This window comes from Heterodontus francisci, unplaced genomic scaffold (genome assembly GCF_036365525.1).
Source record: "Heterodontus francisci isolate sHetFra1 unplaced genomic scaffold, sHetFra1.hap1 HAP1_SCAFFOLD_454, whole genome shotgun sequence".
Classification (NCBI taxonomy): Eukaryota; Metazoa; Chordata; class Chondrichthyes; order Heterodontiformes; family Heterodontidae; genus Heterodontus; species Heterodontus francisci.
The window spans coordinates 1-22,370 of NW_027141363.1; the positions used below are offsets into that span (position 1 = coordinate 1).

The window sequence follows — 22,370 nt, forward strand, 5'->3', positions numbered from 1 at the left end:
GTGTGTTCTGCTGCTTATCCATCTTTTGAGTTCATTAATTTGCGACGATCAGTCAAACCTTTTGCTGTAAGACGTCTGGTATATGATAAAAAAAAGAGGGCGTTATTATCGTCATGGAATTATGGACTGATACAGAACAGAAGGAGGCCATTCGTCCCGCGTGCCTATACTGGCATTTTGAAAGAGCTGTCCATTTAGTCCCATTTCACAGTTCTTTCCCCTATAGCCCTGAGACTATTCCCTCCCCCACTACCTCAACCCCCTCAAACAAGTATTCATCCAATTCCCTCTTGAAAGTTACTACTGAATCAGCTTCCACCGCCCTTTCAGCCAGTGCATTCTCAACCACAACAACTCGCTGGCTCAAAATATATTTCTCACCTGCCCCTCTGCTCCCTTGGCTAATCACCTTACAGCTGTGTCCTTGGTTGGGCAATCCTGCTGCCTCTTTGAAGCTGTTACCCCATTCGTTGTCCTATCCAAACCCTTCATCATTGTGCACACCTCTATTAAATCTCTCCTTAACCTTCCCTGATCCAAGGAGAACAATCCCAACGTCCGTATTCTCCTCACATCACTGAGGTCCCTCAACCCTGATACCGTTCAAGTAAATCGCCCCTTCACCCTCTCCAATGACTCGACATCAGTGTCCTGACCAGATCATCATGTGCATGAATAATCGAGACGAACCATGCACATGCTCTTTCCTGCTCATGCATTCCTAACCTTGCATATAAAGTCTTGTAAAATCACAATAAGTTCAATTATTTTCCAAGGGAAATTCCAGAACATTGACAATTGTATTCAACTGGATTAAATTGGTTGGTTAGTGTTGTGGGCGCAGGAATGAATGGAAAGTGAATTGGTGTATTCCATCTGCGTGCAACAGGAATGCAAAACGTGGGCTCGTGAATATCGGATAGTCACTCGTAATTTCAGTCTGGAATTCAGGAGAAACTTCTTTACCCAGTTTCACCATTACAATACCTATGTTAAGAACTTCAGTAACTTTAATCTTACCTTAGTTTTCCAAGCAATTGTTGAGATGAAAATTGCATAAAAGATGCTTTTGCAGATGAGGATCAGGTATGTCAGTTTTGCTGTTGCCATGCTTTGGATTTTCGCCTCTGTAAAATAAATGTAACAGAAAATGTTGCAATCTCTGTTCTCTCAAGGCAAGAAATGCTACTGCGTGAAAATGTAATGTGTGTCAGTGAAGGAGCCCAATGTAAGGGTCGAGCTGCGAAAGCAGAACTGATCTCCCTTTGACGCAAGGAGCCCTGGGGTATTCCTTACTACAAATGGAGTTCAGCAATATGGCCGATCTGAATTGGGGCCGCTGTAACTTATGTGTCAGCTATGGCTCACGTATGTATCAGCTCGAGCTGAGTGGGTAACGCTCTCCTGTCTGAGTCGTACGATTGTGGGTTCAAGACCCAGTCCAAAGACATGAACCCCATAATCCAGACTGACTCTCCCAGTGCCAGTAGACAGCGTGTGTGCTGCACTGCAACTTTGGAGGAACCTTCTTTGAGATGATGTGTTAAACTAATTTAACCTCTGGGAAGTGGAACTGTCCCTTTTATCTCCACGCCAGATTCACACTATGAACTCCCAAGGAATTGTACGTTTTAAGACAAGTGTACACAGCTCCCTCCCCTCCCATCCCCAGGCGTCCCCTCTCCCTCATCACAGGGCAACATATTTCCCTGAGGTCGTGAACCCAAGAGGACCGTGAGGTTATATCATTCGACTCGGCTGGTCTCGAAATTCCAACGGCCTTTCCCTCCCAGAGGAGTTTTCTCATAAACTCGTTGTGCATGATAGTATGTATAACTGTAAAACTACAGCTTGGAAATGTTGAAATGAGAATATACATGAAGTGTCTGACACAGTAATAATTCCAGAATTATTGGTGAATATTTTTTGAGTCATGGAGTCATTACAGCACAGAAAGAGGTCATTCGGCCCATCGAGTCCATGCAGGATCTCTACAGAGCAATCCAATCAGTCCAGCTCTCCAATTCCATCTCCATTGCCCTGCAAGTTAATTACCCTCAACAGTACGTCCAGTTTCCTTATGAAATCATTCATTATCTCCATTTCCACCACCCTCGTAGACAGTGACTTCCAGGTCATTACCACTCGCTGCATAAAACACTTCTGCCTCACATCCCCCCCCGCCCCCCCCCAGTGCATCTTTTTCCCAAAGCCTGAAAACTGTGACCCCCCCCCCCCCAATCCTTATGCCAGCAACTCATGGGGACAACTTTTCTTTGTCTACCTATTGTCAACCTGTCATAATCTTGTACAACTCTGTCAAATAGCCCCTCAATCTCCTGTTCTCCAAGGAGAACAACCCAGGTTCTCCAATGTAACTTTGTAGCTAAAATTCCTCATCTCTGGAACCATTGTGGTAAATCTCCTCTGCACCCTCTCAAGGACCTTCACCTCCTTTACAAAGTGTGGAGACCAGATACAGATAGAAGCAGATAGATATTCACCTTTACTTATACCGCACATTTCTGGGAAAAGAAAGAGAAATCAATAAACATTCAGCATCAGAATATTTTATGAAATTACTGTGTAAATGTAGATTATCACAATTGAGTCCCGCACTGTAGTCTAATATATTGAGAGTCATTTTAATTGAGTGTTTAACCATATCTTCCCCTTTACACGACAATATTGTTCTATTTCATGAATTATTTATTTATTTATTGACTTACTGATACATCTACTTGCTTATTCGTACTTTCATAAGAGCACAGGTGCTATATAAATGCAACTTTTGATTTCTTTGAAGCTGAAATAAAATGGTATTGGTCTCACTAGTGTGCCTACCTGCTTTGACAGCTAATGTTGAACTGCTTGTTGTCGGCACTGATTCGTTAGTGTAGAGATCTACTCTGCACTCAACGTTCTTGGACCGAGCCCAATCTAGGGCGTCGAATCTCAGCCGGCTGCTAATGCTGTAAGATGTATTTTCTTTTGATAGGATGGCATTGAGATCAGTGTGAATGTTCGTGTCATTGGCATCTTTCTCCTTGCCATCGACAAGCCAGTGGATCTTGATGTTGTCGGGGTAGAAGTCGCTGACGAGGCAGACCACAGTGGCTTTTTTCTTTTCTCTAATCTCTTCGGGAGAGGGCTCAAAGACAGTAACTTTGGCAGGCCTAATCGTATCGTTTTCGCCTGCAGGAAAAGTAAATGAAGACAATATGGATGAGTATGAAACCCGTCTTGAGAATTTTAAACCACCAAACAATATCAACCTTTCAATTCTAGCCAGAGCAGTTAATTTTGTGCCAACTCCAGAATAAACCTCTCTGTTTCCCAAACACCGATCAGTCATAAAACGTAGAATCAGTTTGCAACCTCGACCTGCTTTTGTACATTTTAACCCAAAGTGGCAGAAACTGATCATCTGAACCTCTTCGTCATTGAGTGAAGTACAAGTCTGTCTCATTATGAAAGAGTTTCTCCTGTCTATCTGAAAAGTGTTACCCTGAACTCTGGGCCAGCCTGTTCTCAATAACCAGGCTATCACTCACCATGTCCCATTATCTAGAGCCCTTTCCTATCAGGGAAGTTATGGGGAACATTTCTAAAGCTCTGGTTCGGAAACAACTAGAGTTTTGCAGCCACTTCTGATTACCACATTTGAGGAAGGTTGTGAGTGTCCTTGAGAGGGTACAGAGGATATTTAACAGAATGGTTCCAGGGATGAAGGATTTTAGCTACAAGGTTAGGTTGGAGAAGCTGGGATTGTTCTGCTTGGAGCAAAGGAGATTGAGGGGAGATTTGATAGAAGTGTCCAAGACTATGACGGATTTGGATAAGGTAGACAAAGAAATGCGTCACCTATTAGTTGTTGGTACAAGGACCAGAAGAGACGGATTTCTGGTGCTGTGCAAAAGATGCAGGGGGATGTGAGGAGGGACACTTTTAAGCCACGTGTGGTAATGACCTGGAACTCGCTGCCTACAAGGGTGGTGGAAGCAGAGACAATGAATGATTTCAGAAGGAAATTGGATGGACACTTGAGGCAAATTAACTTGCAGGGCCACAGGGATAGAGCGAGGGAGTGGGACTGATTGGATTGCCAGACAGAGAGCTGGCATGGACTCGATGGGCTGAATGGCCCCCCTCTGTGCTGTATTATGATTCTAATCCTACTCTTGTCTCTTCCCCCAAATGTAATATTTAATAATTAGTGCTACCGTAAACTCACACATGAAAGGAGGGGACCATTCGGCCTGTTGTGTGAATTCCAGCTCTTTGGTAGAACTAGCCAATTAATCCTACTCCCCACCCTGTTCTTCTCACATAACCCAGTAAACTATGTACCTTCAAACTCTCTCTATTTCCCTTTTGAAAGCTACTTTTGAAGTGAAGCTACTATTGAATCTGCTTTCAGCACCATGTCAGGCATTACATTCCAAATCACAACAAATCGCTGTTTAAACAAAATATTTCCTCATCCCCCCTTTTTTTTTGCCAACGACCTTAAATCTGTGTCCTTCTGGTTACCGAACCTCCTACCACTGGAAAAAAAGGTTTCTCCCTTTTAACTCTATCGAAAGCCTTCCTGAGTTTCAGCACCTCGATTAAAATTTTCCCTGTACCTTCTCTGCTCTAAGGAGAACAATCCCAGCTTCTACAATCCCTTCACGATTTCTGAATTTCCTTAACTCTGGAACCATTCCAGTCAATCTACTCTGCATTCTCTCTGGGGACTTAACCTGTTTTCCAAAGGGTGGCACCAAAATGGAACACAATGCTGCTACTGAGGCCTAAACAGTGTTTTATAAATGTTCATGATAACAGCTTTGCTTTTGCCCTCTGTGCCTCTGTTTACAGAGCCAAAAGGATTCAGTGTGCCTTTTGATAGCCTTTTGAACCTGCCCTGCCAACTTCATAGATTTATGAACATACATCCCCCTGGTTTCTCTGTTCCTGCACCCAATTTAAAATTGTACCGTTTGAGAAACAATGTATTGGCTCAAAGAAAATAAGGGGAGTGTGTCCGAGCCAATATTTATCCCTCATTCAACACTTCACATCCACCATTTCCGGTTATCTGGTCATTTAGTGCAATGATGCTTGTGGGATCTTGCTGTGCGCATTTTGGCTGAAATCTTTCCCTACATTACAACAGTGACTACACTCCACAGTCAGTTCTTCAACTCTCAAGCTCTATGAGCGTAATATTGCGAAAGAAATACCTGAACAGGTTTGGGTTTACAGTCAAGACTCTGTGAGAATTCCATGAATATTAAAATGATAAAATCATTAACACAATGACTGATGCCTAATCTTGTTATATTTCTGTTCTGAATATTGAACCATTGGAGATTTCAGGAGACGTCTCTTCACCCAGAGAATAGTGACAATGTGGAATTCGCTTTTTCTTTTGACTCGGAGGTAAGAGTGTTACCATTGTGTAACTTCACTGAAATACTTAAACCCAAGCAGCATTTTGAGAACTGGTCTCTTTCTCAACCAGTTGAGCTGCAATTGACAGATGCAGTTTGACAATGGTGCGTCTTTACCTAGAACTAGTTAGTTTGGTACCTTTGCTGCAATACAAGAAAATGCCTTGCGCACGTTGCTGTCCAAAATCTACCTGTTTCCAAAGGGGCTGAACACAAGTTTAATTTTGGTCTTAACAATTGTACTTTTATTGGGACTTCCTCCCTCTGGGATTCGCCACGCTGTTGTTTGTCTTCAATTAATTTTCCCTTTATATTTTGTCTGCTTTTCCTGGTTACTTGCGAATGTGTCTTTATTTTAAGAATAAGTTTACTGAAACAACATTGATCTCCCCTTCGCCTTCTCTGCTCTAAGGAGAACAATCCCAGCTTCTCCCATTTCTAAACACAAGTGAAACCTCCCCATGTCTGGTACCATTCTAGTAAACATCTTCTGCACCCTCTCTATGGCCTTGACATCCTTCCTAAAGTGTGTTAGCCACGAATTGGTCACAATACTCAAGGCGAGGCCTACCTGGTGATTAATAACAACAAAAAAATTGCATTTAACTAGCACCGTTGATGCAGTGAAAAATCACGCCATCAGAGCAACTCAGACAGCAACTTGATACCGAGTTATCGAAGTAGATATTAGGGACAGGTGACCTGTCAAAGAAGTAGGTTCTAAGATGCTTCTTAAAGAAGGAGAGAGGGAGAGAAGCAGAGGTGTTTAAGGAGGGAATTCCAGGGTTTAGGGCTCAGGCAGCTGAAGGCACAGCCGCCAATGGTGGGTTCGAGGGAGGGGAGGATGCACAAGAGGCCAGAATTGGAGGAGCACAGAGAAATCATCATGGTTTCTTTTAGGTCCAGAGGAAGTTACAGAAATAAGGAGCCACCGCCTCACTGACAGAACTATGCACGAATCCCGCGTAAATGTCCCCTACACGTGAAATGAATCCTCGTGTTCATCTGCTAAAATCCCTCCCCACAATTAGAGAACTGCATCCGTATAACAACAGCAGACCTTGGTCCATCCATCATTAACTGAGACCTCTTGTACTGTCAGCTACTCACCCGAAACGCTTAGCTTCGTGCCCCCTCCAGAATACTGTTCATATCCTGAAGCACCATGCTGCAACCCTACACGAAAACTAACAAGAGTGTCTCTCCCCTCCAGATGGATGGAGTTGGTGCTGGGGATTTTACATCGAAATTCATTGTAATTGCAACAATCTAACCAAAGTTCTATATAAGTTTCATGTAACTTCTCTGCTTTGGAATGCTAGCTGATCCCCTGCAAAGGAAGCCCTGTGCTTTGTTTGCTGTTATTATTGGATATTAGTCAATATTAAAGATGCAGACAAGTACGATGTCGCACTGCATCAGAGGATACCAATTAGAATTAAGCCTTCAGGTTGCTCAATCTTCTGCGAACACCCAGAGCTTCTTGCTGTTTCACCATAACCCTACATTTGTTAGCCTTCAAGTATGCATCAAATGCATTGTTTGAGCTATTTTCAGGCAGTGCATTCCACATCACAACAATTGGCTGTGTAAAAGCAAATACTCATCTCCCTCTTTGTTTCTTTTGCCAATCACAAATCTGTTCTCTTTGCTTACCGACCCTTCTCCCAGCAGAAATGAGTTATTCTTATTTACTCTATTACAAAACATATGATTTTGGACATTTTGAATATGATATTAATTCCCACCTTAACCTTCTCTTCTCTGAGGAGAACAACCCCAGTTTCTCCAGTATCTCCACACAATTGAAGTCATTCATCCCTGGTACCACACTGGCAAATCTTCTTTAACCTTCTCTGCTCCAAGGAGAACAATATTCAGCTTTTCCAGTCTCTCTACAAAGCTGAAATCCTTTCTCCCTGGTATCAATCCTCCCACCACCACTTAATCTTCTCTGCTTTATCCTACTTGTTTTCAGAATACATCTTGCTGAAATATTGCGAAATAAATATAATAATTATTACGATAATTTGGTAATAAGTGGGGCAACGAGGGAAATCTGGGTAGCAGGGTCAGACATACAGCACTGTGCAGTTATGTACTGGAGTGCAATGCCATGGGTAAATATACAACTAACTTAATTGACGCACTCAAAACGTTACATTTTTTAAAACTTACCCAACACTGTTAATTTGGAACCGGGGCCAAAATGAAAGTTAGTAGTTACATCCACAATGCTACATTCCTATCAGAAAACTAGGATTGCCTAACAGTTCCCGTAGACTGCCAATGCAGTAGCTTGTTCCCTATATTTATTTAGTATGCCAAGAAAGCAAGTAGTGAAATTGTTAAACTGTTTGGACATTGCCACGTACCTCTCACTTTGAATTCTGATTTGAAATAGTGTTTCATCATAAATGTAAGTCAATTCCTTATGCACTCAATTTAGTTATTTTCTTGAAGGAAGACTAGGTGAGTTTGCCATTTAGTATCTAATCTTCTACAACCTTGACTAGATCTAGTCTTTGTTTATTACATTCAATCATTTTTGTTGGGTAAGTGTGTTAAAGGTTATGGGACCAAAGACGGTAGCTGGAGCTAAGATAAAACTCAGCCATGATTTAAGTGAATGGTGTAAGAGGCTCAAGGGATGAATGGTCCTTTGTGGCTTCTTGTGTTTGATTGGAGTCCTTTCAAAATCGTTGACTCGGGTTTGCATCTGTTATGAACTCGACAGTGGCCCTTCCTGAGTTCAGCCTTTAAGATAATCACTACTAGTTGAGCCTTGCCTCTCTGCTTTTACATTGGTGAAGATTAATCGCTCGGTTTTACATACCCAGAACTGTTAATCTTGTCCCATCGCCAAAGCGGAGAGGTGTGCTGTTTCCAGAACACAGTGTTACAAAGCAGTATTAAAACTGCTGGGGACCAATGATTACACGATACTTCATCGAATGCTCTGACACCTTTGAACAATTATAATTCAACCAATAGCAATGTGTAGATTTGTCTGTCCTTTTCTCCACCATTCCATTTTAAAGCAGAGAAATTATGGTAAAATTTGCTTAGACGTTCTTGGAGCTCTGTGCACAGTTCTGGTCTCCATATCCCTCGGTTAGACCACACTTGGATCACTGTGCACAGTTCTCGTCTTCATACATATTTACCTATCAGGAAAGACTGAATAGCCATTATGATAGATAAGAGAAGGCTTAGAGGTGACCTGAAAGAGGCGTCTAAGATTATGAAAGGGTTGGGGGGTTCCAGAGGGTAGACACAGAGAAGTCTGGTAACGTTGTCTTTGAAAAATTGTGCATCTTGGGATACAAATTTACTCAAGTTTTCCAGTATGTGGCCAGGTTTGTGAGTTTTGGCAGAATTACGAAGCAATGAATGAACACTTAGAGCGAATAAAATTTGAATATTGAGATCTATTCTTGTTTACCTACCTAGAACGTAATCCCAGAGCCAAAGTAAGAGATCGAGGTCCCAGCTGAACACAATGTCACAGGCCAGTTGTAAAACTACCAGGGCCCTCAGTTAGGCCTGAGCTGGAGTCTCGTGCCCAATTCAGGGCACCACACTTTTGGAAGGATGTCAAGGTCTTGGAGAGCGTGCAGAGAGAGATTTACTGGAATGGTCCTAGAAATGAGGGACTCAGTTATGTGGACAGACTGGAGAAGGTGGGATTGTTCTCCCAGAGAAGGTGAAGGAGAGATTTAATAGTTGATTTCAAAGCCATGAAGGGCTTTGTTAGAATCAGTAGGGGGAGACTGATTCCACTGGCCGGAGATTTCACAACCAGAGAACATAGATTTAAGGCAATTGGCAAAAGATCCAGATGTTTATTGAGGGGGCCATTTCTTTACACAACGACTTGTTGTGATATGGAATGCATTACCTGAAAGTGTGATAGATACTGATTGCATATTGAACTTCAAAAAAGAATTGGATCATAGTTCAAAAAGGCGAAAATTGCAGGGCTGTATAGAAAGAAAAGGGGTGAGGGAGGCGAATTGGAGAACATTTCCCAACAGCCGACTCTAGTAAGATGGGCAGAGTGGTATTCTTGTGTCCAACATGCATATTTGTCTAATTATTTCCATCAACTGTTTTTTTTAGAAGTCTGTCCCATTATCAACAGTGAGCATTCATTCCAGAAGATCACTGCTTCAGGACGTTAATCATAACAAGCTGAACAAACTCTGTTTAAGAATGGGATTGAATTTTATACGGATGAAGGCAAAGCACAATCTTCTAAAACAAAATCGAAGTGGTCATTTTTATTAATTAGTGTGAGGTTAACAATTTTATGCGGCAACAGCTCAGAATTGTTGACTTAATTTTGGCTGCAAGCCCATAAAGTATGGATTGACAAAAGTATTAGGGTCATGTCTTTACAGCCATGTCTATCCTGGATTCTACTCCACCCAATAACCCTCCTGAGAAAAGAGCCTGAGGAATGTCTCCCAATTCCAAAACAATTCAGCCAATCACAAGAAGGCATTTCCACCATAACATTCTACGTTAGACAACCCAATGCACTTCTCTGTCGGTTTAATGTCACACAGCATTTTCTATATTTTTGAAAGGATAATAAGATTGTCGATGTGCTGGTTGATAATTCGAAAATTGGACAGTAATGGGAAACTGCAGAATATGATGATAGACTATCCCTTCTTCTTTCTTTTCTTTCTTTTGGGCCTACTTATCTCGAGAGACAATGGATACGCGCCTGGAGGTGGTCAGTGGTTTGTGAAGCAGCACCTGGAGTGGCTATAAAGGCCAATTCTGGAGTGACAGGCTCTTCCACAGGTGCTGCAGAGAAATTTGTTTGTCGGGGCTGTTGCACAGTTGGCTCTCCCCTTGCGCCTCTGTCTTTTTTCCTGCCAACTACTAAGTCTCTTCGACTCGCCACAATTTAGCCGTGTCTTTATGGCTGCCCGCCAGCTCTGGCGAACGCTGGCAACTGACTCCCACGACTTGTGATCAATGTCACACGATTTCATGTCGCGTTTGCAGACGTCATTATAGCGGAGACATGGACAGCCAGTGGGTCTGATACCAGTGGCGAGCTCGCTGTACAATGTGTCTTTGGGGATCCTGCAATCTTCCATGCGGCTCACATGGCCAAGCCATCTCAAGCGCCGCTGACTCAGTAGTGTGTATAAGCTGGGAGTGTTGGCCGCTTCAAGGACTAGTTAGACAAACAAAGTCTTTAACATTTACATACCCAAAACTGTGAGCTTGGTCCCTTGGCCAAAATATAATGGTTCGGTCTTTCCATAACACAGTGTTACACTCCCATTACAAAACTATTACCCTCCAGACAACCTATTGCACCAGGAGGCGGCCATTCAGCCCCTCTATCCTGCTCCTCTATTCAAAGGCTGATCTGTACCTCACTTCATTTACCATTCTGATCTCGATATCCCTCGATAACCTCCCCAAACAAAGTTATTTCCATCTCAATTTTGTCAGGTCTAATCGCCCTCCAGGATTCACAGCTTTTTGTTGAAGAGGGAGTTCCAGAGATCTTTTACAATCAATTATTATCATGTACTTTTACTACGAATTCCTCTGCGAGAGGTGAAATCAGAGGGTTTTCCATCAAAATATCTGATGTTCGACATCCCAGTACGGCTTTAGTTTCACATAAAAAGCTACAATGAGATTCTTAATATTCCCATTGATAACTAGAATAATGGAGAGTTGTGGGCAATCACAGAATATAACAATAGACCAACAAATGGCTTTATCAAGTTTGACTATCCCAGTAGATAGTGAATGGAACAATTTAACAATAGTGTTACTCTAAAAGAGAAGCAAATTAATCTCTTTTAAAGGCAGGCTGGAGATTGGGTCAAATCATTAACTAAACCCTCGCCACTCCCCATTGGAGGCAACATAATAGCAATTAAACTGTAAAATGAATACAATGGTGTAACCGTTCACCTACCGAAAACTACTAACTTGGTCCCATCGCCAAAAGTATAATCGTAGTTATTTGAGCACAGTGATGCCTGTCAGTGTTAAAACTCCCATCAAGTTAGAAATGCTAAAATGCACCGTCTTCGAAATGATGTACTCAAATTGTAGATTTACATACTATTAATGTGTGATGTAAAGACAGCGGCAATGCACCCTAGATATTGGACAGGAGAACAAAAGGTTAGTTATAGGGCCTGGTGGAGGTTACAGAGACAGCGAGATTTGTCGGGATTGGAGGATGTTACAGGGATAAGGAGAGTTATAGAGGCTGGAGGCGGTTACAGGGATAGGGAGGTTTGTAGGGGCCGGAGGACGTTGCAGGGACAGGGAGACAGCGAGGCCTTGGGGTGAGTTGAAAACAAAGGTGAAAGATGTTTAAACCAAGATATTGCAGGTCCGGCTGCCAATATAAATCGGCGAGGTGATCCTGTGACCGAGAACATGATGTATTTTAGAGCATCTAATTTCGTCTGAGAATCTCAAGGATCCTCATTAACGAAAACAACAAAAGCTTCAGTTCTGTGCTCACCTAAAACAATCAATTTTGTCCCGTCACCGAAGTAATACAGAGTATTTCCTGTACACAATGTTACATGACAATAGTATAACTACAGGTCGAAGAGCAATGAAGCTGGTGCACTGATGCAAAACCTCACACAGAATGCACTGGAGATTTGACTCTTTATGTTAAGGGCATTATAATGTTAATTAGAAAATCATTGTGAGGAATAGAAAGGGAAGTTCGTTTCTCAGATAGTGGTAATAATGTGGAATGCACTACCACAGGGAATGGGTTGAGATGGATTTTGGAGATGCTTTCAAGGAGTAAATTGGAAAAAGACATGGGAGAGAAAGGAATAGAAGATTAGATGAAGTAAGGGTGAGAGGAGGCTCGTGTGCAGTTTCACCACTGGCTTGCTGACACACTGTAAATTCTATATAATTAAATGTAATTATGATGTTTTATTTCACTCATTCTGGGGGAAGAACGATGACAGCATTTTTTGGAAACAAATAATCTGCCCTCTGAGAAAACGGTTCACAAATCTGCAACTCCCTCCCTGACAGGACTGCGGAAAGACCTACACCCCATTGAGTGCAGGGGCGATGGTTGCAAAGTGATAATGTCACTGTGCTAGTAATGTTCTGGTTCAAATCCCGGGGGTAGCTAGAGGAATTAAACTTCAACTGATAAATGAAAGTCTGGTTTAACTGCATGAAACTATCGTCAATTGTCAGAAAACCCCGCCTGTTGTCATATAAGTGACTTCAGACTTCAGTTGACTCTCAACTGCCTTCTGAAACAGCAAACCACCCAGTCCAAGAGCAATTAGGGTTGGGCAGCAAAACTTGGCCTTGCCAGCGACGCCCATATCTGATGAAAAAAAATGAGCTAGCAGACCACTCAGAGGGCAATTAGGGATGGGCAATAAATTCTGGTCCACATGCCACGAACGAATTAAAAAAATGTATTTCCCTGTGCATCTTAGTATTTTCCATGTATTCTGCCTTTTATGCACATTGGAAATGCTGCCTGAAATTTTTTTGTTATTTGTCAATGCAACATTTCAGTTGCAAACTGAAACTCAGAAACAGCGTGAGCTACAATCATTTTTTTTTCAAAGAACGTCCAACTCACCCAACACAGTCAGTTTTGTCCCGTCACCGAAGAAATACTCGTAGCTTCCAGAACACAGTGTTTCAGCCCTGTTACTAAACTATACTGGTCCCTGAAAGGTTGCCGAATATTTGAGTGAATAATACAGCTCTTGTTTGTTTGTCCATGATCAGCTAAATGGGAGAAATTTTCCCTTCTTTAAACACAGATCCAGTTCAAGAATCAGTCTTTCTCCTTCTCTCTCTCTCTGTCTCTGTTTGTGTCTTAAATGCATTGGAAAAATGTCTTTCTCCAATGAACCCGGAGCCTTAAGCATCTTTCCGACCATTTCAGACAACATGCATTCTCAGAATTGGCCTAACATTCCTGGACTCACCTGCCACTACTAACTTGGTAACGCTTCCGAAGTAATATTGATTGCCAGAACACAATGAGAGACCCTTGTAACAAAACTTCATAAGGCGAGGTGCAGGTCTTGCCTATATCACACTTGGACCCTGTCCTCGAAAGGGTTTGTAGATCACATCTCCTTAATTTATATATCTCCTAATTTACATTTGTGGCTCACGAGCAAGGTCATAGAATCAGAAATATACATTACTGAAGGGGAGACCATTCGGCCCATAGGACCTCTGCTGACTTCATGAAAGGGTTTTAACATAGTCCTGGATATTTCCCTTCGAGTATCTATCAATTTCCATTTTGAAAGTCACGACTGAACCAACTTCCACCACCAGTTCAGATGTGCCTTCCCGATCACAGTAACTACCTTTGTGGGAGAATGTCTCTTCATCCCGCCTCTGGTCCTTTTTGTCAATTGCCTCAAAACCTGTGTCCTCTGGTTACCGACCCTTCTACCAATGGAGACTGTTTCTGATTATTAACTCTATCCAAAACCTTCATTAATTTGAACACCTCTTTTCAATCTCCCTTTAACCTTCTCTGTTGAAAGCAGAATAATTCCAGGTTCTCCAGTCTCTACAACTATCTGAGGCCCCTCATCTCTGGTACCATTCTGGTGAATCATTTCTGCTCCCTATCTAAGGCCTTCATAAAGTGTGGTACCCAGAACTGCACACAATGCTCCAGCTGGGACCTAACCAGTGATTTGTAAATGTTAATCCTCACTTCCTTACGGAACTCCTTGTGAATCCTTCACCAATGATGGTCTGTTCCAGCATCATCAACTGGTCATTTCAAACATATTAACCCTTTTTTTGACCTAGCTCTCTCTCTAACTCACTCCTCGCATTAAACCGCTGGAGTAACATTAGGGACAGGGGGAGGTCATTCAGAGTCTGATTTCCCAGACAGCTATCACTTGTTGATTTCCACACACACAATCGGTCATTGTTAAGAAACAGGTGGCACCTGAATAGGAAATATGATTAGCGTTATCTTCATATATTAATCTTGTAAATTTCAATCAGACTATACCATATCAGACCGTGCGGAATGATTCTGACTGACGCCACGTTAATCAGTTACCTAAAACCACGAGGTTTGTGCCATCGCCAAATGTGTAGTCGTTGCTCCCTGACACAATGTTACACAGTTGTAACAGAGTGAGGGAATCTTTAACTCTCTGCACACCGGTTAATTAAGTGCAGTTGCATCATTTTGTATTGGGTTGCATTTATTATCCCGCCCTTTCAGTCTTTACCTCGTTTTGTCATTTTTTTTGTCTTTGTCTCCACCTCTCCCATCTTTTTCTCTCTAATTTTCAATCCCCTTTTGCCTGCATTTAGCTCCCAATCTGTTTCTCTGTAGATATGGTTTGTCTCCCTAGCCTTCTTCCGTTTGCACCTCGCCATTCCCCTATGTTTAGTTTTTTTAACTGTTGCTTCATTACTCTTTGTTTTTTCTCAAGTTTACCTTCTCTCTCCTTTCTTCAAATTGACGGGAGAAAACTTGCTGACAGTTTTAATACTTACTGAGACCAATGATATGGTTCGACAAATATCTCACTCACCCAGGATTGTTAACTTAGTGCCATCTCCGAAATATGATGGCTGGTTATTTCCTGCTCCCACATCATTATGTCACAACACAAAAACATTCCTCAATTGCGCCCTGCCAGTTTTCAGTGTCCATCTCATTAATATTTGATATTGCCCTTTGACTAACATGAGCTGACCATACAACAAAGTATACCCATAAAATAACCGGGTGGGGAGGTGGGGGAGGGGGGGCTTGACCATTAAAGCTAGCAACATTCACAGTACCGTCTATCCATCCATCTGTGAATCTGTTAGATGTCCACAGATACAGTGCTTATAATACAGGAAGATTTTACATGGAGTTCTTCATAATTATTAATTAACTTCTACACACAAGTTGGGGACCAGATAGCTCAGTTGGCGAACGTGCCAGTTAGAACAATGCTTACAGAACGGATTCATTTCTCACTGTGTCTGGGGAAGGCAAGGGGAAGCCTCCTCATAGACACTCCTCCCCATTCATGCTTCTCTCTCCTGCTGGTGAAAAGGAGCAGAGAGCCAGTCCATCAGATGACCACCAGCCTGCACAGACAAGATGAACCCAGCATCCCTGGCTTCATTGAATGAAAGTCTAACTCACCCAATACTATTAGAGCCGAACGTTCTCCAAAATGTAAAGGCTGGTAGCTCCCGCCTGCACTATACTAAACAACATTACCAAAACACACCTTTGGATAGACATATACACCGACAGAAAAGTAGCTATGTCGATAGATAAACATAAAGATGGATACACAGACCGATACATTATGGATGATGGAACAATAGATGTTTATATAGACGGTAACGTACCTAAAACAGTTAACTTGGTACCAGCTCCGAAGTAGTAAATATCAGAAGAGCACAGAGCTAAATCCCTGCATCAAAACCTCTCACCTCTCTCTGATTCATGTCCTGAAGGAGCCTTTCACAACTAGAAAGAACCTCCAGGAGTATTGGCACAAAGGAACATAGAAATGCTGTCGCTGGAGTAGGCCATTCAGCCCATCGAGCTTGTTCTGACATTCAGTGAGGTCATGACTCATCTGTATTGTAACCCCATCAGCCTGTTTGTGTTCCAAACCCTTTTCCTAACAAGGCTCTATTATTCTCAGATTGGGAAGTGACAATTGACCCTGTGGCCTCAGCAGTTTCATAGGGGAGAGAGGCCCAGATTTCCACCACCGTTTGTTCAGTTATGTCCTTTCTGGCATCACCCCTGAACGGCCAAGCTTTAATGTTAAGCTAATGCTCCCCTCCACCCTCACCCTTGTTCTGGGCTCTGACACCCGCGTAAATTGCAGCTCTATCTGCCCTATCGAATCCTCTCATTATCTTAAACACATCAGTTGGATCAATCCTTAATCTCCAATGCTCAACATCTCTAAGCAACCTGCCCCCACAATTTAATTCCGGCATGATTCTGGTAAATGAGGAAAGATCATTCGCAATCTGCCCTGGACTTTCAGCTCACGTTTCCCAGGCCGTTCAATGTGCATTCTACACCCAGTCTCCATTCACAAATTTAAAAAATCCCTTTTGATATTTCTCATCCATTTAAACGCTTCAGGTTAATGGGGAATACATCAAATCATATCGACACTTCAGCACCGAACCAGGCCATTCAGCCCACTACATCCTAGCCGATTAAATGCTACACATTATCCTTCTCACACCCTCTTCATCTCACCCCATCAATAGGTCCTTTTATTCCTTTCTCCCCCATATGTTTATCCAGCTTCCCTCTTAAATACATCTCTGCTATTCGCCTCAGCCCACTCCCTGTGGTAGCGAGGTCCACATTCTCGCCACTCTCTGGTTGAAAAGGCTTCTCCTGAATTCCATATTGGATTTATTAGTAACTGTCTTATATTGATGGTCCCCTGGTTCTGGTCTCCCCAACAAGTAGAATCATCTTGCCTCTGTCATAATTTTAAATACCTCGATCAGGTTATTCCCTTCAGCCTTCTCTTTTCTAGAGAAAACAGCACCAGCCTCTTCATTCTTTCCTGTGGTTATATTCTCTCAGTTTTGGGAGCTCACTTGTAAATATGTTTTGTTTTGCTCTATCCAGAGCCTCTGCTTTTTTAATCATATGCAGTCCATAACGGCATACTGAAGAATTGAATCTGACAGTTTTCGTTCTGTGCCTGTGTCCTCTTGTTCTGTTCTCATTTGCAGCTGCAATTGCTGTTTACACTGTTTATTTTAGAGACCCTACCTTATGTCCCCACTCAAACCCCTTTCCATCCAGTGACGTGAATTCAGCAGTTGTAGGTCTCCCTTTGGCAGCTCAAGAGTCGAAATCAATTCACCAAATTCCCATATTTTCACTCCCTGGACCACCCCACGTGAATTCCCAAATTGAATTAACTTTTCCAGCATTAGGAATGCATTCACTCACCTAAAACCACCAGTTTGGTCCCATCTCCGAAATATGCTTCTCTAGCATTACACAATGGTATGGGGCTGTCGCAAAATCCCCCTCTAGTCTAGATTGTTAAGTCTATTCCATTGAAGTTCTGACTGTTTCAATGGCCCGTAAAGGGTGTTGGAACAGGGGGACAGGAGGTGGCTGTTCAGCCCTTCGAGCCTCTTCCACCATGCAGTTAGATCAGGGTTGTTCTGAATCTTAACTCCATCATCCCACCTTGGTTCTGTAACTGTCAATACTTCTGTTTAACAAAAATCTAACAATCTTGAATTTGAACTTATCAATCGATGCCCAGCCTCAACAGCATATTATTTTGTTGTGGGGGGTGCGGGGAGAGTTCCTGATATCACCCCTGAACGGCTCGAATTTAAATTGTTCTGGACTCCCCCCAACCTGAAGAAGCAGTTTCTCTCTATCGATCCAACACCTCAAGCACCTCGATTATATCAGACCCTTTAATGATCTCGATTCAAGGGACTGTCAGCTTAGTCTGAGTAACCAAGTCCTCATGATTTAACCCCTTTCTGCATCTAATATCTGAACTTACTCCCCGCATATAAACCTAGATGTTGATCTGATAGGAAGAACAGAGTCCCTTACCGAAAACTGTTAACTTGGTCCCGTCGCCGAAGTAAGCTATGTTTCCTGCACAGTGGCCTAAACCCAGTCATGAACTGGCCCGGGAACTGTTACCCTTGCAGCTGAACGGGTCTGTGCCGGGCGGTTTACCGTGGAACACATCACCAAGCGGGCGTCCCGTTGGACTGGTCTTTGCGAACCAGAAGGAAGGGCCAGTGTCGTCCCGGGGAGAGAAACACCGCGCCAAAGTGACAAACGGATGCTTGTGGCAGGAGGGAAATTAGGGGCAATTCTCGGCGGTCATGAGACAGATCTAACCGGCTGCCTAACTCGTTAAACTGTCCGGGGAGGAGGGGGGGGGGCAGTAAGCTTGGAATGCACACAGCTAGACATGAAGGTAGAGAGAACAAAAGACCCCTTTATCTTACCTAACACCGTCAGTTTGGTGCCGGTCCCGAAATTGAGTGGTGCTGTTGTCGCACATCAGCAAATCATGTTACACGAACCCGGTCGAAAACAGTTTGCTAAAAGTGACCTGCTCAGCATTTAGGAAGCACTGGTCAAGACAATCAGGACACACAAAGCAGCTTACAGCCAATGAAGCAGTTTGTTTAGGAAGTGGTCACCACAGGGAGACAGAGCAACTGATATTGGACCAAGGAAGTCCCATCAAACAGCAGTGAGATTAATGAGCAGATCATTGTGATGTTGGTTGAGCATCAATATTGGTCCCAAGACACCGGGGTGGTGTTTCAGGGGTAGAAGAGTAACCAGTTTTCACACAAATAACACAGTTATTCTCTTTTCCAGAGGAATGCTCTAGGTTATAAAGCTGGACCATTCTGAGGCATCTACAAGATTGAAAGGGCCCAGCTCCCGCCATAATCCAGAGGAGATGTTTATTCGTTTACTCTGTTGCCACTGCTCTTCTGCTGATCTTCCTCGAGGTGTGTAGAGCGAGGTTTTTGTACGGAGGCTGCATTGGATTCTATCACAGTGTCCCCCCTGTCCCCACGGTGATAGACACTCATACAAAAAAGAACGCGAATTTTGCAAGGCCCTGCTTCTTCAAAGACTCCCGAGGGCTTCACTTGGTGAAGTCAGTTTCGATTGAGCTGCTGAAAGTTTTTTAGTCCTTTGGACCATAATTAAAGGCCGTTCATTCCGTCTCAAAACTGTTAGCAGGAACAGGAGGTGGCCATTCCGCCCCTTGTCAGCCTGCTACACAGGTGCAGCAGGAGGCCATTCAGCCCCTCTAGACCTTGTTATACAGGAAGAAGAGGAATCCCATTCAGCCCCTCTTGAGCTGCTTACACAGGAACAGGCCCATTCATCCACTCAAGCCTCCTTCCTTTCCTCTACTTCCTTCCTTCCTTCCTTCCCTTCCGTCCTTCCGTCCTTCCTCCCTTCCTTCCTTTCATGCTTTTTTTTCTTGCTTGCTTTCTCTCTTGCTTTCTCTCTCTCCATTCCATCTCTCTGTTGCACCCCTTCTCCCCTTCCCCTTCCCCCATCACTTACCCGCTTCATAACCCACATTCTACCTTCTACAACGTGCAGGACCTCAGGACATACCGGCCACGGGACCTCAAACAGAAGCCACTTACTCTAGACAGTAAATCGTTCACACTGCTATCTCTTATCTTATCACTCAGAGAGACCCATATCTGCCAAACTAGTGCAAGTTTCCCAGGTGTCGTGTTGATGTGTGCGGTGCTGTTATCATTCCTGCAGATCTCATTGCACACCAACCCCCATCGCCATGCACCTGACATGAGGGAGAAAGGAATAGAAGTTTAGATGGTGTAGTGGGGGTGGGGAGAGGAGGCTCGTGTTCAGTATCACCACTGGCTTCATGACACATTTCTCGGGGGATTCGAGCAATGTTTGAAAATGAATAATCCGCCCTCTGAGAAAATGGGTCAAAAAAGGAACTCCTTCCTTAACAACACTGTGGAAATACCTAAAACACATTGAACGCAGGCGTGACGCCAGCAAAATGATAATGTTGCTGGGCCTGTAATCCAGCAGCCCGGGCTAGTGTTCTGGTTGTGTGAATTCAAATGGCCGCAGATGGGATTTAAATTGAACCGATTTATAAAAATCTGTCAGGGTGCCATGAAACTGTCGTTGATTGTCGTAAAAACCCATCTACCATCCTATATGGGACTCCAAACCTGCAGCATGCAGTTGACTGTTAACTGCCCTCTGAAATTGCAAAGCACTCAGTTCAAGGGCCATTAGGGATGGGCAACAAATGCTGGCCTTTCCAGCGGTGCAAACATCCCATGACAAAAATAAAATCATGGCCTAGCAAACCACTCAGAAGTCAATTGTGGGTGGGCAATAAATGCATCCCAGCACGAATTAACAATGACTTTTCCTGTTCATTTTTGTCTGTATTTTGCTCCCAATCTGTGTCTCTCTGTATATGGTTGCCTCCCTAGCCTTCTTCCACTCTCCACCTCGCCTTTCCTCTATGTTTAATTGTTTTAACCTTTGCTGCTTTACTGCAATGCTTACTGTTTAATTTTCCAAATTTCATGTTCTCTCCCCTTTCTTCAAACGGAAGGGAGCAAACTGCCCAACAGTTTCAGTGCTGATTGAGCCCACTGATATATTTCGACCAATATTCTACTCACCCAGGAACGTTAACTTCGTGGCATCTACAAAATATGATGGATGGTTACTTCCTGCTCCCACATCACCATGTCACAACATTCCTCAATAGCGTCCTGCTAATTTGCATTGTCCCGATCATTAATATTTGATATTGGCCTTTGAGTGTCATTGGCCAAAGTAAACTCATAAACTAACCGGGGTTGTTGGCAATTAACACTGGAAACATTCCCAATACTGGCTCTGCATCAATGTATGGACCAGTTAGTCAGATGTCCACAGATACAGCTCTGACAATACTGGACAATTTTACTTGGAGTTCGTCATAATTATTAAGTAAGTTGTGCATGCAGGATGGGGACCGATTAGTTCGGTTAGCGAGATGGCTCACGTGTGATTCAGAGCAAGGTCAACAGCAGGGGTTCGGCTATCGTCTTGGTCTGACTAAAGTAACGGGAAACCGCCTTACCTACGTTCTTCCCTTGTCATTCTCATCTCTCCTGCTGGAGTAAAGGAGCAGAGATCCATGGACGGAACATCTGCATGACACAGGCAATAGGAACCCAGCCATCCTGGCTTAATCGAATAAACATCTAACACACCCAAAACTGTTAGAGTCGAGCCTTCCCCAAAATGTAGAGGCTGGGCGTTCCCGCCTACACTATACTAAACAACAGTACCAAAACACAGCGTTGGGTAGACAGGTACAGCCTCAAGCAAGTAATGTATCGATATCTAAACACATGGATGGATGCACAGATACATTGTGGATCGATCGAACAATGGATATTTGCACATTTATGTAGATGGGATATTGCCTAAATCTTAGATCCAGTTCCGAAGTATTAATATCAGCAGAGCAAAAGCTAACTCCCTGAATAAAACCTCACACCTCTCTGTGGTTCTATCCCAAGAGAGCCTTTCACAACAATGGAGAACATACAAGTACAGGAACATTGGCTGACAGCAGCACGGGAACAAAAATAGACTGTTCAGCCCTTCCAGTGGGTTCCGACATGCAAAAGGAACATGTATGTTAGTATCGTCAAGGTGGATGGAAAGAAAGGTGCAGAGCTGAGTGGTTACGTGCACAGCTCTCAATGGTGGATCGATGAAAATCGGACAGTCCAGAATTTCAGGATCACAAAGATCTCGGAGAGTTGTAGAGGCTGGAGGAGGTTACAGAGATAGGGAGTGTTGTAGAGGCTGGAGGAGGTTACAGAAATAGGGAGGGTGGTAGGGGGCTGGAGGTGGTTACAGACATAGAGAGGGTGGTAGGGGGCTGGATGAGGTTACAGGGATAGGGAGGGTTGTATGGGGCTGGAGGAGGTTGAGGCCATTTTTTTTAGCTCATTCATGGGATGTGGGCGTCACTGACAAGGCCAGCATTTGTTACCCATCCCTAGTTGCCCTTGACAACTGCGTGGCTATTTCAGAAAGCAGTTACGAGTAAAGCAAAATAGTTAATAGGTAGAATGAAGTAGAAGTCGTGTTTCAGCTATACAAAGCCCTGGTTACACCACATCTGGAGTTCCTCTGAGCATTTATGGGCACCAGACATTAGGAAGGATATGCTGGTCTTGGGGGAAGTGTAGTGTAGATTAAACAGACTGATTCTTGGACGCCAAGGGTTAAATTGCAAGGAAAGATTCGACATTTCCTATTCTTTGGAAAAGAGAAGGTTAAAGGGTGGTTTGAGCAAAGTTTTCAAGATA

At 43.3% G+C, this 22,370-nt stretch overlaps 1 gene segment (V, D, J or C); it reads right to left on the reverse strand.

Annotated features, from left to right (window-relative positions):
• On the reverse strand, nt 1-21,673 carry LOC137362966 (T-cell receptor beta-1 chain C region-like). The segment is given in 6 exon segments: nt 1-75; nt 1,021-1,127; nt 2,505-2,525; nt 2,845-3,195; nt 21,129-21,321; nt 21,599-21,673. Coding segments are annotated over 6 exon segments (774 nt in total).
• Nucleotides 21,674-22,370: the final 697 nt, after the last annotated feature.